General features: G+C 38.3%; 1 protein-coding gene across 1 annotated transcript in view; it reads right to left on the minus strand.

The window, feature by feature from the left end:
* Nucleotides 1–17,701, minus strand: part of PRKG1 (protein kinase cGMP-dependent 1) — a 429,172-nt gene that overhangs the window by 186,192 nt on the left and 225,279 nt on the right. The window contains 1 exon segment of the mRNA XM_032190692.1: nt 13,361–13,466. Coding sequence (XP_032046583.1) covers nt 13,361–13,466 — 106 coding nt within the window.

The following is a 17,701-nucleotide window of genomic DNA, read 5'->3' on the forward strand; positions in this document are numbered from 1 at the left end:
TGAGGTTCCTCCTGAAATCTTTACACGGAGTATCCTCAAACACACAACTTTCCTAAGCACTGGACAAACCTTTTGATTTTGACACAATAGACAAATTTCTCAAGGTCTCCCTCAAATGAAGGTCCATTTTTTTGGCTCGGCACAAACAGCCCCTATCCCCTAATTCATGTCCTTTGATGGACATCTGCTGAAGATGACCATCCAATCATCTGGGTTGCCAGTGGAGACGTGGAGTACTTGCCCCACTATCATCCTCTAATGAACTTTGCTTTTCACCAACACCAACTGAACACCAAAGTCATTGATTACCTCTCTTTGAGCCTGACAGCCTTGTCAAATTTCAACCCATCGTGCATCTAGCCCATATGTCCTCAGCTTTCAAGTGACAATACTGCATGCAATGGTGCCCAAAGCCTTTCTAAACTCAAAATGAATTACATCCACCACTCTCCTGTCATCGTTGTAGCCACTTATTTCATCGATCACTGAGAGCGCTGAAGTTTCTTTCATTATTTCTGAAATAATCTGTCAACAAATTATGCAGCCCTAAAGCTGCATTGTTCATCAAATAAATGGTTAGCCAAAATGTTCTGTTTGTCATTGTGCATTTGCAGACAAACTCGCATTTTTCTTTAGGATCAAAAGAGAGTTTGGATATACAGTTTTCAAACACAAAGTCTGAGATACCCTTCTAAAAATTAGTTGGCATGCAAAATTTCCTACCAAGTGTGGAAAAAAGACACTTCTTTAACTACCTTCTCTCCCAAACATTCAACATATTTTAAACATTTCAGTTTGTAGGAATACAAGCATGATTTCTTTGGAGCCTGTTAGTAATCCTCTAGCAGGTTTTTTTTTCATTGGAGACCTCAATTGGTTTTCCAATTACCAACCCAAGGCGATTAACAATTTTGCAAGGAGAAAAATTACTGTTCTGGCACATACCAGAACAGAGGCTTTGTGAAGGGCTGGTGGATGAAGATATGCATAGAAATGGAGAGTGCTCCAGTGCACTCTTATCCTTTTTATTGGGATAAGAAAGGTAGAAGTTGATTTTACAACTGTTCAGCATCCAGCAAGTGACCAGTAATTTCCCTTGGTGATTAGTTATTTCTGCAGCACTAGAAGCCATTTTGTGGATAGTCCTTTTAATGACTTGCTGTGCAGTCCCAAATAGAGAGAACAGAAAGTAAGTGGAAGCCAAAAATGTTATTTGGAGTGTACTTGAATACTACATACTAGAATTCAGTGGCAAAATGATTTCCAGACAAATGTAACCCAAAGGCATGATTGTCCCTGGACAGACACAACAGTCACATACAAGCACTGGTAAGAGCATTTCTCTGCCATGGACTTGCATGGTTAATAAAAAACCATCAGTGAAGAACACTAAGACTTATTTAAGGTGACAGATCCACTGCCTATTAAACTGTCCCTTTGAACCACAAAATAAAAAATAATGAAGAATTGACACTGATTTCTGGAAGCCGCATTGCATACAGAATAGCTAATCAAAGAAAACCTAGGGTGTTACAGACCATTGTTTCAGGCTGCAAGTTGTAAGACTGTTCAGGCCCATACAAGCATGTATCTCTAAAGACACATTGCCTCTCATTGCAAATGAGAGCAAAATATTATTCCAACATCCCCGCCCCCAAAGTAAAATTGTATTTTTTTTATCACAATTATCAATGTAATCAAAAATCTGTAAAACAATCTACGGTATTTGAAAATTGTATTTAGTCATGTCTTCTAACAAGACAATGAGCTGAGAGCTTCCACAGGTGGTCAAATACATTGTGGTGAAATTTCTTCTTAGAAGAGCAGAAAAGTAGATACAGAAGCTAAACTTCTGCCTGTGTGTTCCTGTCAAGAATTGCTCAGGTTACTCATTCATTCGAAACAGTAACAATAATAGTAATATATATATAATAATAATCCTTTCACATAGGCCCTGATACCTATTAATATCTGATTATGAGAGGGGCAAAAATAAGTGAAGTTTGTTGTCATGCAGCAAAGTGAATATATCTTTCTGAGCCCTTTACAGCAGTCAGACACAAAAAGACCTCCCTAGTCTGCAGTGTTGCTGCTTTCGCTTTGATTTCCAACCTATTGATTTATTAATAATTTGACACTGATCACTTTGGAGCTGAAGGGTTTTGACCCCTTTGGAGAGTAGTTCTCGATACTTAGGCAATTTATCCATCCAGGTCAAACCACTGGTGAGATGTGTTCTGTGGGCACGCAGTCAGAATGACAAACAAGGAATATCTGTGGCCATAAAAGAGAGATCAATGCACAAGGGTGTCTCCCATTGCTATTTCCTACACTGTCAGTAAGCTATAGAAGTAGTTTTACAAATTAAGGACTAAGGCCTTTATCCTGGCAAAATGCAATGGTCATTTGCACTGGGTTTTCTGGGATTAATCCTAAATTTTAAAACTGATATCAATGAGTCATTCTAAGTGAGCATGAGTCATTCTAAGTGAGTATCAGTGAATTACAAATTGATTAGTAAACCGTGAAAGCCAGATAATAAACCATGTACTCTGATTTCTGGTACAGCACAGGACATAGAACTTTTTTGAACTAACTGCTTTAAAACAGAATGCAATTTTTAGAGAAACATAAAAACTTGATTTCAAAATAAATAATAAAATCCATCATAATCTCTTTCACCTTGTTTCAATATCTAAGAATTACCTTTGTTATAACACAAGGCTTATTGTTACCCTATCTCAACCTCTGTCCTCTTTTTTTTGCCTTCTGTATGAGCCTTTTATTAAGGTCCCCTGCATGGATTCCTACATAACATGAACATTTTACTACGTTGTCTTCTCTCAGTTAGACTAGATGTCTTCATCTTCTTGTGTCCCTCAGTATAAAGCAAATTTTCCATCCCCATAATTATTCCCATGACTCTTCTCAACTTATCCTGAATTATGGACATCTGAGTTGGGCAAATTCTTACAGCTGCAGAGAGCACACCATACGCAGGCTCATGTAATTGCCCTGTTTTTTGACTACTGGTACACGGATTTCCAACTTTTTCTGGCCCAACATTGCATTAAGTTTGTTTCCAGCCACTGATGCTGGTCCAGACCCTCCAAACATGTTCTACATTAGTTTTCAGTTGTTTCATACCAGGTCAAATTCCTCACAGGCATATGATGACATTACATCAATGCTTCTATATTTATCATCCAGACTTGTTTCCACAGTAAAAGACCTCAAAAATATTCCCAACGCTAACTTCCCACAAGGCCACCATTTCTCACAGTCCTATCATCCTCTTTTATGACCTGAATCCCATTTCAGTTGTTAAGTATTTTGTCCAAGATGACCATCACCACATTCAATCAACACTGGCCAAACATAAACTTGTCTTCCACTTCTAGAACCTCTGAGCTGTTGTGAGATTCATTAAAATCAGTGTTAACGAGCAAAAGTTCCCATCAAGTAATTCAAAAAATTTGTTGATGCATGCAACCAAACTGGCCAAGTATCAGGGATGTCTGTTAGTTTTCACAGTCAGAGACAGCCTATTCTCTATGGCTATGTGAAACCTCACCATTTAATCCATTCACTACATGTCATAACTACTGTTTGTACTGTTCATTTTTAAACAAGGCATAAATGTGAAGCATAAACTATACTCTGAAGAATCTCCAACATGTAGTATCTTTTGCAATTCGTCACAATTCATCCATCTTTAAAGCTAAGCATCACTGTTCTGCCCTCTGCTGCCACAACTAGGGTGTGAATGACTAACCTGGACATTTTAAACAGCTAACAGATCAAAGATGCAAAGATTATCACCATATAGCATTTGCAAGACAATAACCCGTCACATCTTGCTTGGTAATTCTAGACTGCCTCCTCATCTTTTCACATGTAAAGGACACTTCAATGAAGCCACCCAATGCTATCCAGCCTGTGGCCGTGCTGCAGATCATGTTTTGGAGATCATGCTACCTTCGCAGAGTCTCATTTTAAGTGACTTTATGTGTTCAGAATAAAATAACATTAAGTACAGTAATTTCATCTACTTTAATATTTGCAGAATCCCAAATCTCAAGATGTCTACTCTTTACTACATTTTAGATAGCGATGGAAAACAATCCTGGTATACAGAGCCACAAACAATATTGCAATGCAAAATGTTGATTTGGAAAGGATGAATTACATCAAACAAATTCTAACACCTTGATGAATCTCCAGTTACATTGAATGTTCTGTATTAAGCTGTGAAGAGCTGGATATCTTAGTTGCTGCAGAAAACACAAATATTTAAGTCATTTCTCAGCCCAGTTTGTTCTGGAGCTCTGTCCTTCGAATCCTGACAGCAGCAAATAGTTAGACAGCAAAACAGAATTGTTTTTGACCTGACAAAAAATTACTGACAGGAGTTTTCTTTCTCCAGTCAGGATGTCAGATGTAACCAACTGTGATGGCTCTGAAGCACCACTGCAACAATACAGGACCAGATTCTGGTCATACTTGTATCAACAGGAAACCAGACTAATACCTGGTTTGCCAGTAAATTACCTCTGTCTGACTGATCTGCACCCAAGATCAGACTCTGCATGCACTGGAAGGTAAAACATGATTCTCATCATGGGAATAAAAAGTAACTGATGACAAAAGAAAGAATGAAAGACAGCATTCACTGAAAAGAAAAAAAAAAAAAAAAAAAAAAAAAGAGGAAATAAAAAAGAAAGCAGTGCCATTCTTTTAAAAGGCTAACATAAGAAGGCAGAGATTTAAAACAAAATACAAAATATGATCTGGTGTCTATTGAGACCATAACCACATCTTTGAAGTTTTTTTTTTTTGTCTACTGATACAGTCACTTCTACAGGGAAAAAAAGTGTGCATGTGGTAGAACAGAGACAGGATCTTGGTATGTTTTCCTTTGAAATATAAAGACAGTGTGTCATATAGCACAACAAGCCTACAAGCAAATTAGATTTTATCTCCCCTAGAAAACCCCAAGTTGAATGAAGAACCAGCAAAGTCAAGCACTTCAAAATCCTCACCATCTGTGGTTGCCCGCTCTGCACACCCTGGTCCAGGTCACAGGCTGTTTCCCACAAGAGAAATCTATCCATCATTTCAGCAAAGCCCTAAGTTACCCCACAGATGGACACCAGGAGCAAAGTAACTGCCTGTCACCTGCTTTCAGTAAATTATTTACTGCTGAATTGCAGATCAAACCTTAAGACTGCCACTGCTGGAAGCAGGTGTAATGGGGAAAAGCCCTTTTCCATCATTACACTCTAGCTAAGCTGTAACAAGCACCTGCGGAAATAGGGAAGAAAAAAAAAAAAAAGCAAGCCTGAAGCATGAATGCTCTGACTGAAGGTAAACATGCAAAACAGCACAGGAGCTAATCAATCCATGCTAATGGCATTCCTAGCAGCAGATGCTGAATCCACAATCAGGCGCTGGAGTAAACACACAGATATGTTGGTGTACAAACACTCTGGTTTTGTCAATCAGCAGCAGAAGCAAGAGGGCAATCAGCACAAACCATTGATACCTGGTTCCCCCTTCGATGTGCAAAGTATTAGGACATTGAAATGAGATATAGATTTATTCTCATTTGTATTACACAGAATCACAGAATTTCTAGGTTGGAAGAGACCTCAAGATCATCAAGTCCATTCTCTGACCTAACGCTAACAGTCCCCACTAAACCATATCCCTAAACTCTACATCTAAACGTCTTTTAAAGACTAATCCACATTTAAAATACCCTGGACACCAAGGCCAATGTTGTCTTTAGGGTGGTCTGGGGTCTGCTGTCTTCAGTCTTCTTAATGTATTTGGTCAGGTTATTGCAGCTGAATGGATTGATATAAATCAGTAAAACAGCAATTATTCATCCACCTTCTTCATGCTTTGAATCAACAGGAGCATTATACTTCTGCCTTCTACCCAGTTCTCCTCCCTTGTTCTTGTGGTGCATTGGCCTCCAGTAGAGATTTTCCTTAGATTAAAAACATACTTAGTCAATACTCACCTTGCATTACTTAATAAAGTGTCTGCCGCTGACACTTCACGTGCATTAATAGCATTTACATGGGGATACAGAGGCTAGGTCAAAAGCAGTCATTACAAAACTATTTCAAAAACTCCTAACCTGCCTCTCTCACCATTGAAAGATCAGAAAGAATATTTTTCATGTTGAAAATCGACAGCTTGATACTGCAGCACATCGTTTCAGTTCTGCTTCAGCCAGCACCTGCCTGCATGCCGTGGAGCAGTGAAAACCAACCCCTTGCGCTCAGCCACTTGCAAACATTAACTTCCCTCAAGATATCCTCAAGTGCCCTGAGCCGAAACCAAATTTAAAGCAACGAGGTGAAAGCAAACAGACCAGATAGACAAGATTTTGTGTGATTTCCAGATCCAAAACACAGCTTTTTTTCACATGAGGCTCCTGAAATTCCACGCAACCCATAGGGAGTCTGTCTGTGGACTGTCTTCATGAGCCTAGGAGGTGTGCAGGACTCCCTGAGAGCTCCTGTGGGCACAGAACATCTCACCCTTGCTCTGAGCCTCTCACATAAAAACAGTCCTGAACCCTTCCTGTGCCTACCCCAAGGAAATACAACAGTCTTTTCCTTCTTTTTACCTTCAGGCCCTCCCTGCCTTCCTTCCCGACATCTTATTTATTCTCCACTTCCCATCCCGGAGGGTGCCTCGGTCCTCCCTGGCTGCAGTGCTCGTTTAATGCTCTGCTCTGCAGCACCCATCCCATCCCGTCTCCCACCAGTGCTCCCTCTGGCTTTTGCAGGGGGGGGCTCAGCAAACCCCACAGCCCAGGAGCAGGATCCTGCACTGATCCACAGCAACCTATGAATTCCAACCTCGGATGCAGCTCTTTTTGTACTCTCTTACTTTTAGTAAGAAGTCCGAGCTAAAATGCAAAGCTAGTCTGGCTTTCTAAAATGTCCTTGCACCAATGCTGGCTGTAACATATGACTTACCTAAACAAAATGCAGAAGACTGAGGTTTCAGTCTTGAAAACTTTCTTAAGTCACCTTAGTCTTTCCCATGAAAACCTGAGGTATAACTAAGTGTAGCTCCTCATGGCATCATGAATTAAACACAACCTTCACTGGCTAAACTGTATTTCCATCTCACTTTAAAAAAAAATAAAAATACATGTATATATATATATACACACCACTGAAAGGCATATTATATCGGAATATTCTTTAATTTGTTGTAAACAAGGCTGAATTCGTTCTTCATTTTGATGTTCACTGAGGAATCCTATAACTCCACTAAAACTTCTGCACTAAACAAACTCAACCTTGAATTGTTTTTCTGCTTGCATGAATAGTCCCTCTTGCCTATCATTTTGCTCGCATTGAACACTTATGAAAAGGCAATTTAAACCCTCACTGCATTCTCAGAGTGGCTGTAGAGCTCAGCCAACAGCGTATTAGGTGAATGTCTGCTCTGAAAGAGCACCCATCACTTCCAGGTGCTCTCTTCAAGGCCAGACCCTTGCTTCCGTGATGCAGAAAGAATCTGGCTGCTTACATTTTCCAGCTAAAATCACCACTGTGCTCTCCTGTAGATCAGCCACTCGATCTTACCTCTCTTAGCAGACCTGTGGGTTTTAGGCAGCATAAGGCAATACAAGAAACAGTGCATCTTAAGAAAGAAAAGAAGATACTACTTGACAGCTCTGCAAATCAGAGTAAAATTGTGGGTGGCATGCGATTCACTTTGCTTGAGTTATGCTAACAGGCAAGAGAGGTCTAAAAATGTCACATGAAGACCTCAGAAGCGAGAAAAGATTCAGAGCTTTCCACAGAGAGGAGTCAGAAAGCCAGCTCAGATGCAAACCAGCCAAATTACGTCCGAATTACCTCACCCTGTTTTTACTCTTTCCTGAGCATCTTACTATGGTCAGTTTGGGGCACTGAAGAGGAAGAGAAAGGTGAGCAGATATTCAAGTCCTATCAGGACTTGACAGCTCTCAGGAGGTGCTGTTTGTATGTTTCCAGCCTTCCTGGCTCCATACAGGAGATCCCAACTTGGGCATAAGCCTTTTTGTGACCAGTCACTTGTCACTTGTTCGACAGCACGGTTTATGAACACAGGACTGAGCCGGTGTCAGTCAGCTTGGACAGCAATAGGGCACCACCAGGTGGGATAACTCTGCTTTCTGGGCTGCCTCTGAGGTCAGAGGGAACCTGGCCATGACATAACGGTGCAGCTCGTTCCTCCAAGGAATACTCCTTGGACTGTCTTGGAAAATGTGGGCACCCTAGCAGACCTTATGGAGGTGAGCACCACTTGAAGTGACATGCTTGGTCTTCAAAGTCCTGAGCTGCACACCCATCCCAGGGGTTGGGCCTCTCCATTTTGGCCTTGAACACCATCTTGGGATGGAAAGGATGCTGGTCTTAGGTGGCCTTCTGGTTTGAAGAGTTACATCTGTTCTTCCACAAACATTTGTATTAGGAATACATTCATTAATTTACCTTCTAGAAATAACTTCCCTTTTCCTCTTTCTCTGCTATCCCCTCTGTTCACTTCATCTATGTTCCAGACCTCCACAAAAGCTGTCTTTGTTAGGCCAATGCCTATTTTTCAGATCTGGAACTATCTCAATGTACATATTTCACCAACTCACCACTGATTTCCAACTCTCTTTTTTAAAAGCTTCTCTTCTGTTTTCCTGTCTCTTTTAATTTCACTCTCACTTCTATCCAGAATAATTTCACCCTAAGATGCACTTTGGGAAACATTTTGCATGAAACTGCAGGCAATCTGTCGAAGACACAGTCGTTTAATAAAGCTTCACATGTTTTCTTATTTGCTTTCCTCTCAGTGATAAATGACTTGCATGAAATGCAAAACCTTTTCTCAAATCATCATTCTACACACACTGACCAATTTCGGCATTTCAGTATGTTGCAACTATTAACTACGTTTATACACATGAAATTTACCAGCCTAATACTCCATGCAGATAAGCCATGAGGACAATAAAATTAGAAAGGTCCCCTTTCTTAGACGTAATCTGCTCTGTTCTGCCATGTGTGGCCAGATCAAAACTTCCTACTTCCTACAATTTGGCCCTGGATATAACTGTAAAAGACACTTCAGATCAAGACAAAACACTAAAACAAAATATTAAAAGCTGAAGAGTGAGAATTTTTTTCATCAGGACTACAGTAAAGTTAAAATTTAAGGCTTGGGCTAACAAGATACTTTGATTTTCTCTTCTCAGTACTGAATTTTTATTTATAAGATTCAAGGTTGTGTGTCTGTATGCATTTAACTTCCTTTAAGTTTCCGCTTCTAAAGTTAGATCCTTCCTCTGAGGCTACACAGAGTATTCATCACTTGTTCTCCTGATCCGTTCCGGGGTCTTGGATGAATCAGAGTTTACATGGTGGAACAGAACATGAGGCACTTTTTAATGGAAAATTTAGGAAGTCGTAAAAAAATACATAATTTGCTCTTCCAAGGCATTCTGGCCTTTTTGAAGAGTGGATATTTGTGCCCCTCCTTAAAACTTCCATGATTTAGCAGGAAATGATTACACCTGTTACAGTGAAAATCTTTTCCACATCTTATTTCCTGAACAAATTTATTTTATAAATCATTGTTTCCGTAACTGAAATATGCTTATCTTGCTTAAATGGAATTATTTTTGTTACAGGCTTGAGAAGAAAATCATTGTAACCTTGCAAGAATGAACATTGCAGTGAGATGTACGGTTGATTTAGCATAGCTGTAATCTGCATTGCAGGGCAATGCTTTTTCTTGCTTGTATAGGGCAGGTATATTCAATAACATACAGTAAGCACTAAGTTGGGTAAAGATTAAAGATTAAATGTTCAGCATTTCCATCCATAAGGAGTTACTAACTCTACAGAACGTTTTTAGAATATATTAATATTTTAACTCTTGACCAGTACCTGCACATTAGCTACACTTTGAACTAGCTGAATCTAGCATTGATTTAGCTCCATAATGAGCCATAGCTGTGCTTCAAAGGGTATCAGTGCTACGATTTGGTATTCAGCATATACACAGGGATCAAAAAATAGCCTGGATTTTCCATTCCTTATTTGAAGCAGGTGCTGCTATGGAATTTGGCCGTCTTCTGATCACTTTCAAGGATCATCCGTTGACTTTACAAGCAACAGAAAGGAAAACAGAGACTGGTTCCTCACAAATACCACGAACACTGAGATGTTCAGTTGCTACTAGCTTCAGTGTATTGCAGTTGATTTATATAAATCAAAAGAGTCATCCTGACTTTTATAAGACTACAAGAACTATGTACTACTACTCCTTGGAGCAAACAAGAAGACAGCCTTCTGGCACAGTATCTTTACTGGTATTTTTTGACTAGGAAATGTACTTTTTATGGGCTTCCTACAGCATTTAGAAGAAAGGACTAGTACACATTCTCTGGAGATAAAAGGGTGACATTAGGAACATAATAGCTGACCCATTTCAGCGGTATGCTCCTCCTCAGGAAAAACATAGCAAGACCAGCAAGACCACAAATACTGACCAACAAGCCAATATTTTGTACGACTATATGGAGCCCTGGTGACACCTGGGCTCAAACTGCACCTGTTGTCAGCAAGATGAATGAGAAGATATGAATGCTCTTATTTCACCCCAAAAGCTGCATTTCTACTGTTCATAGGCGAAAACATTCTATTAAAGAGAATGACTGTTACATTACTGACTAAGAAAAGATTATAAAGGGCAACTTTTTTAGAGCATTGAGAGCAAAAAATAATGCTTTCTAACCTCACTGACATTTTTGTGAACAGGTTTCATTTACATCTTTGTTTCTGTTCTGTTAAAGTTCTTAATGAGCATTTTCATTCACTTACTATTATTGGAAAGGAAAAAATAACAAATACATGTAAGGTCAACAATTGACATACTCCTTGTTTTCAAGATTTAGTGTTGTGTTTTTTTTTTTTTTTTCCTTTAACACTGAGAACGTGAGCATTCTTAAAAATGAGCAGTTAATACCTCATTGAAATAAAAAATTGGATTTATGTTGAGATTGAGATAGCTGTTGATGCACAGAGCAAAACTAGACAATATCATTTGATAATGACCTCCATGCAAATAGACATTTTAGACAAATAGCCCCATGCTGCACTTGCTGCACATGAAAAATATTTTCCAAAACTGAAACAGCAAGATTTAAAGAAAAAATACTTGCTTTTAGCCTTTTTAATGAGCATTAATATGCTCTCAACACACTGTAATAGGCTGTGACTAAGAAGCTCTGATACAGTGAGAAAACTCTTGTGTTTCTTACTCACACTGTTTGCTTTAAAATTAAAGCTGGGCAGGCTCTGTGCAACCTGCATCCAAATTAATCTTGACAATCTTCTAGAAAATCTCTATTAAAGCTCAAAGCTTAAGAGCTTAATATGTGCATAGCTTCTGCTTTGGAAGAGAGCCAGGGACTCTAACCCCCAGAACTGATCTTATATACATTTTTTGGTTTCATTCACCAGCACACAAAAAAGGCCAATGCTTGTTAACATTTTAATTCATGATTTTTTAAATGCTTTCAACACAGCAACAGGTTTTGTTTTCTCTCATGAGCTTGCTTGTGAATAACCACAAACAGACTCCTGGAAAAAGCTAGACTTTGATCACTGCACTTGCATGTAATCTCTGAGCAGCAGAACATCTCCATGGAGCTCCAGGTCCACCCTAGGGCAACATCTTGTCCTCATCAGAGGCCATGATGCCTGGCCAATTATTTTAGTTCTACTATTTCATTGTTATTACTACTAACCTTTTAATATTTTTAAATCATCTCTGAAGCCTTACCTGCAGATCTCTGGTCTGTGACTGTGGTCACCCTCCTGGGCCCCTGCAGGACAACCCAATTATGTGACTCCCAGCTAGGAGTGTCATGAGGGTTTCTTTAGTATTGATATGTTATTTTTACTAACTCCCTTTTCCTCCAGTGGTAACTGAAGAAAAACTAATTTTAGGTTGAATGAATACAGGCTGCTCCTAGAGTTTATGAAAGCCTGAGTGATTGTACTGTGCATGTTCTTCTATTTTTATAAGTCTTATGTTTGAAAATACATTAAAAGTTCAGAAACAGAAGTAAATAAAGGTAAAAATCAAGTGATCCCATGCTAGGTAGACTTGTTATCTGTCGTTTGACATAGCTGCATGGAATTAGTGTTAAAAACATTCCTTTACAGGTGGTGCGTCATTACTCAGTTTGCAAACTGTAAAATCTTCTAGGTCTTATAAGAGTAAATTTCTCTGAAAACCTCTGTTTGGGAAAAATTAAGCAACTTATTTTGGAAATTACACAATCAGTTTTAAAACGTTTCCCTGTGTTGAAAATTAGCTGAATCCAAAATAGAAAAGAGAGAAATCAAGCACAGCCTACTGCTGGAGAGAGGTAGAGGAAAAGGAGCCCAAATCTGAAGGGTTTTGTTCCTTTCCCCGTCCACCAGCAAAAGAAATCACCTCTCTGGTATGTTACTCCTCATTACTTTTGCACAGAGAGGTCCTCAGCTCGGGAGGGAAATTTTTCAGCCAGGAACGTTTTGATCTGGGACAAACCCATTGCAGGAATGACTTGGTAACGATGGGATTATGATGGGATTACTTTCAACATCACTGACTTGGGCAATTTTTTTCTCTAGGATTCAGTGATGTTATGCTCCTATTTGCTATTACTTTGCTGACATGAAGCATAGCCAGTTCTTCACTGCTATGGCAGAGCTGAATTATTGGGATATTAGCCATTGCTTTGGTAAGGAGGATTTGTCATAGTTTGGGATAGCGGCACTAACTGAATGGCACTTGTGAGACTGAGGCCAAATTTAAGGAGTGAAAGACTTGGCTTTATGCCTTTCTTGCTACTCATCTAAACCGTGTTTTACAGAAACCTGTGGCTTTTGCTTCACTAGAAACTTGCCTTTTGCCTCTGGAAGTACAAAAATACACTTTGAATGGACTTGCTTCTACAACACTTTGCAAACCAGATGTTTCCCTGGGGAGGTTTTTATTTTGATGGGTATTTTCTGTAATAACGTAAGCTTTGAATGAGTCATAGCAAAGCTTTTTCTTTTACAAGAAGGCTGCGTGACTCTGCAAATGAATAACTTGCAATGGGAATGAAACTAAAGAGCAGCACAATTCCTCTTGGTGATTGCCCTGCCTTTGGCTGAAGGATACTGCTTACAGATGGTTAAACAGCAAATAAAAAGAGATGAAAAGCACACAAATCAAATACTGCATTCACAAAAAGTCAAAGATGAGGATGGCAATTTCACTGTATTTCTTATAAAGCAAACAAGTGTCATACCTTTTTAAAAATTCCATATACTCAGTATGCTTGATGAGGCCTGTCCTCATCATTATTGTTTGAAAACATTGCCGATCAATAGCCCAAAGTTTCACATTTACGAGAGCTGGAAAAAAAAAAAAAAAAAAACAAGACAAGGGGAAAAACATGATTAGCAAAATTTCAAAATTTGAAAACCTATTGTGAACTGCAGAGGAGACAAATTAATTCATGAGAAAGCATGAAAATGGGTACACACTTCAAATCAGTAACATAAAACTCATCCGCTAGACAATGGATTAAGCATGCACTGAAATGATGCAATATATGTATCTAACTTAATCCTCATTTTTATCTGTACAGCACATGGGTTTTGGAAAGGTTGCCTAAAACCAATAGTATCATTGAAATGGGGAGAAGTCAGTGCAGGCTGAAAGCAGGCAAGAAATAAGGGTCTGGATTCATCATTATGTGGGACATATCATTTTCTACGCATGGCTAACAACGAGTGATTTGGGGAAATTTGTAGCGTATAATCACGTTTCAGAGGCAGAAAAATTCATTATGTTTCATCCTACCCCCCATTGTACATGACAAATTTCTCATTGACCTTGAGAGGTTTTCATGAGAATCCTGTTATATCCTAATAATTGAATGTGTAGTGATTTTGGAGGTGTGAATATTTTTTTTCCAACTTTGGTAGTCACATCTCTGATAAGTTCCAAGACTTCAATGTCACGTGTGATATACTACACTATATATTTCAGAAGCAAGAGTCCCCTTGTAAAACCAAATATTAAAATTAGCATGGCATTAACATTGCAATACGTTCAAGGAAAACAGTATAATGCGAATTGGATGTACAGAACACAAAATAGTTCAAATTTTCTTCTTGGAAGCAGTTTAGACATTTATGCTAACTATAAATGTTTTAATACACAGTATTTCTGATAGAGTTACTCCTCAGAGAAACAGTTCAAGTAAACAAACCTACTCTGAAGACCTCTGCACTTGTATTTTTTTCAAAGAGTAATTGCAATAAATTTCATCCTCATATCCCATTTCACTACAGGGAAAAGAAATTAGCAAAAAGCATTTCAACAAAATATTTAAAAATATTCTTATGAATAAAATCCAATAAACTACTTTGTTTTTATTTGTTATTCCTTTAGTTCATAAATACTCTAGTTAATGAGTTTTTCTCCATAACAACATTAATAGGAAGTAAAACCTTAAAAATGTAAATTTCAATTTTTCTTCTCAAATTACATCACAGAACCAAGTGAATGTATTAGAACACTGGAAACCTGCTTTTCAAGTCTAATTTTTAAGACAGAGGTTCCTTTCTGAGAAATGATTTTAATTTTACAATTACATTAATTGGAAAGAATGATCTGTAGCTGTAGTATGAGTTATTTCTGTTAATTATATATATATATATAGTCTTTCTTCAGAATGGAAAAGCCAAGCAATATGAATGGGATCTCATTTTTTCAGTTTTTTTTTGGTTTTTTTTTTTTCCCTCTCTTGTACAAAATTGGCATTTAAACTGTTTTTAGATGAGCTCTGTTCTAGAAGAAAAAAAAAATGTTATTCAACAGAGTGGCAGGGGATACTGAAAAGGACAGGCTCCCACTGTATTTGCTGGTGATGATGGGGCCTGACATCAAGTCATTAAAAACTCTGCCAATCTCAGTAAATTCACTGAGAGCAGGAAAATATGAACTTGTAAAGTAGGTGCTTTCTGTCAGATGTGAAGAAGTGTAACTAGCCTGGCCGTTTCATTTTTTGTTGTTGTTGTTGTTGTTTTGTTTTATTTTGTTTTGTTTTTATTCAGTATGATGCATGATTGTCACAAAAAGCAGAAAGGCAACTTGATTGGTTGTGAATGGTAAAAACACTGATAACTGACTATTTAAAGGAATAGATTAGTGATTGTGACAAAAATGAATGAAATACTTTGGACTAAAATGTCCAACAGCAGGACAACACAGAGCCCTAGCGTGAACAAATACTATAAACATATCTTAGTAGTTCATCAGAAATAGGTATTTCTTCATGTGCTGACATTCTTTAGTGAGAAATTAGACACTTTGCCTATATTGTTTTCATACAATTTTCATAGCAAAGGCATAACTGTTAAGCTGACACCACTAGTTGAGTAAGCTCAGAAGACAGCAAATACCAGAATTTTAATTTCTTTCTATTGACTCCTGTAATTCTGAATTTGTATCCTTCCTACAAATAACTCTGCTGCTTCACAACATATTCATGTTAACATATTTATCATATTATGCAAACAAATAACACTGAAAAATGGGATTTTCATTGCAGTACTAATTCTGACCAGCTGGTCTGTAACGGATGCATTCGATTGGCACCTGGAAGCAAGTTCCTGTTGGTATCCATCACACAATTCCAGAGCAAGTACCACCTGCAAAGCCTCCAAAAGGCAGAGCTTCCCCTCCTTGGCAGAGATCAGCTGGTCAAACACATTTATAGGAGGTACAGTATTACTGCCTTAAATCTGTGACTGATGGTTATCAGCTAACTCTTCTTTCTATTTCAGGCATTTCAAGAATGATGAACACACATGGTGTATTTTCCTCCCCACAATGGATTCAGATGTAGCTGCAAAGATACCACCTATCTCTGAGGCCCACACTGGTACCAATGAGACAGATAAGCAGCCAACGCTCACTTATCCCCCTCTGATCCACAGGCACTTTATGAAGCACTACATCTTTTTTGATATCAATCCCCAAAGACCACAAAGTCACTGCTGCGCAGCACATGCTGTGCATGCTCGTACTCGGTCTTTTAATGCAGTTAGGTAAATGGCAAATGTAATTTAGTACCTCTCAAGCAAAACAAGGACCCATTTATTTCTGTTAGAAATTGCTCTGTAAGACAAATCTCTGCAGCTGGCAGGGTTCATGAGAACACAGGACCAGAGGTTTATTTAATGAGTCTAGAAAAAGTCACGTCCCTCATACACTCAACTTAAATATACATATATATTTGTATGTATATAACTGTATACATATAACTATGCATACTTACACACACACATACTTTTATATAACCTGTTACTACATATACAGGTGCGTACTAGCTCCCTAACAAAGGCCATGCAGCTCAGGTAAAGGTAAGTGCAGACAATGCACTTTTGTGCCACTAATTATAATAATTGCTGGTGCTTTATTTCACATTTCTCGTGCCCTGATGATAAACAGATGTGTTAATAATGGCTAATCACAGTAGAGCTTCAAATGTCAAGTAAGAACCCTTATAATCAGGTGTGAGCATCATCTCCTGTTATGCTTAAAATCCTCTGTGATGTGTTAGAGGGTTACTGCATGAGCAGTATGAGTTCTGTAAGATTTGTGGATATTAACAACTTCAGAGAGAGAGATTTAGGAATGCCCCATGATGAAAGCTATGTACATGGCATGTATACCATGAAGTCAATTCCAAAATGAGTAACCAAGTTAGAAAAGATACTGAGAGGTGATGCAGGGATTTTGGGGTCCCTCCCTCTGCAAAGAGCATGTTTTGTACACTGGCAATAGAATTTTTTGCGAAGAGTGATTTCAGGAGAGTACCTTATTCTCTGACTGTAAAAATAAAAAACATAAGGGAATGTGATAAATAACACACTGAAAACAGATGTGTGTATGTTTATCTGTAACAGGGGCTTCATAAGCCTACTCAATAATATAAAATATTATACTGCAATCAAAGGAGCTAAATGGAGTTACATCACAATTAAAGTTTATTGGTTCTTTCATATTTTTTCATACTAAAATGTTATAGCTGGGGTTTAGTTTTATCTTTATAACAGCACATAATACAATCACTGATCATCCTAGAGGCCGCTAAAATTTCAGCTGGCACCAAAAAAGTAGCAAAACTGCAATATGCATGTTCACAACCTTGAGTATATTGTAAAATAAATATTGTGACAAATGCGAAGAGGCAAGGATGAAAACAGGGATGCCCAGAACAAGGAGATGAGTTCTTTGATTCCCAGAGCACACTTAAAATGTGAGGAAACCAGTATTTGTTTTCCATATCGTTGATCAGGAGTGCTGACATAAGTATTGCTGGGACCTCTAAATTATTGATTACATGGTATTATCACTGCATTTTTAGGAGCCACAGTTCTATAAATGAGGGTATGAGATGATGCCTAGAAGTCTGCAGTAATTTCTGAATATTTTAATTGCATGTTAGAGATGAGCAATCCCATCAAAAGGACAATTCAGTGCAAGCTCCTAACAAAGGCTCTAGATACTTAGAAAAATGCAGTACAAGAACAGAATTCTTAAATTAACCTCAGCAAAGGAGTTGGACTTGATG

The sequence above is a fragment of the Aythya fuligula genome, chromosome 7, assembly GCF_009819795.1.
Source record: "Aythya fuligula isolate bAytFul2 chromosome 7, bAytFul2.pri, whole genome shotgun sequence".
In the NCBI taxonomy this organism is placed as follows: Eukaryota; Metazoa; Chordata; class Aves; order Anseriformes; family Anatidae; genus Aythya; species Aythya fuligula.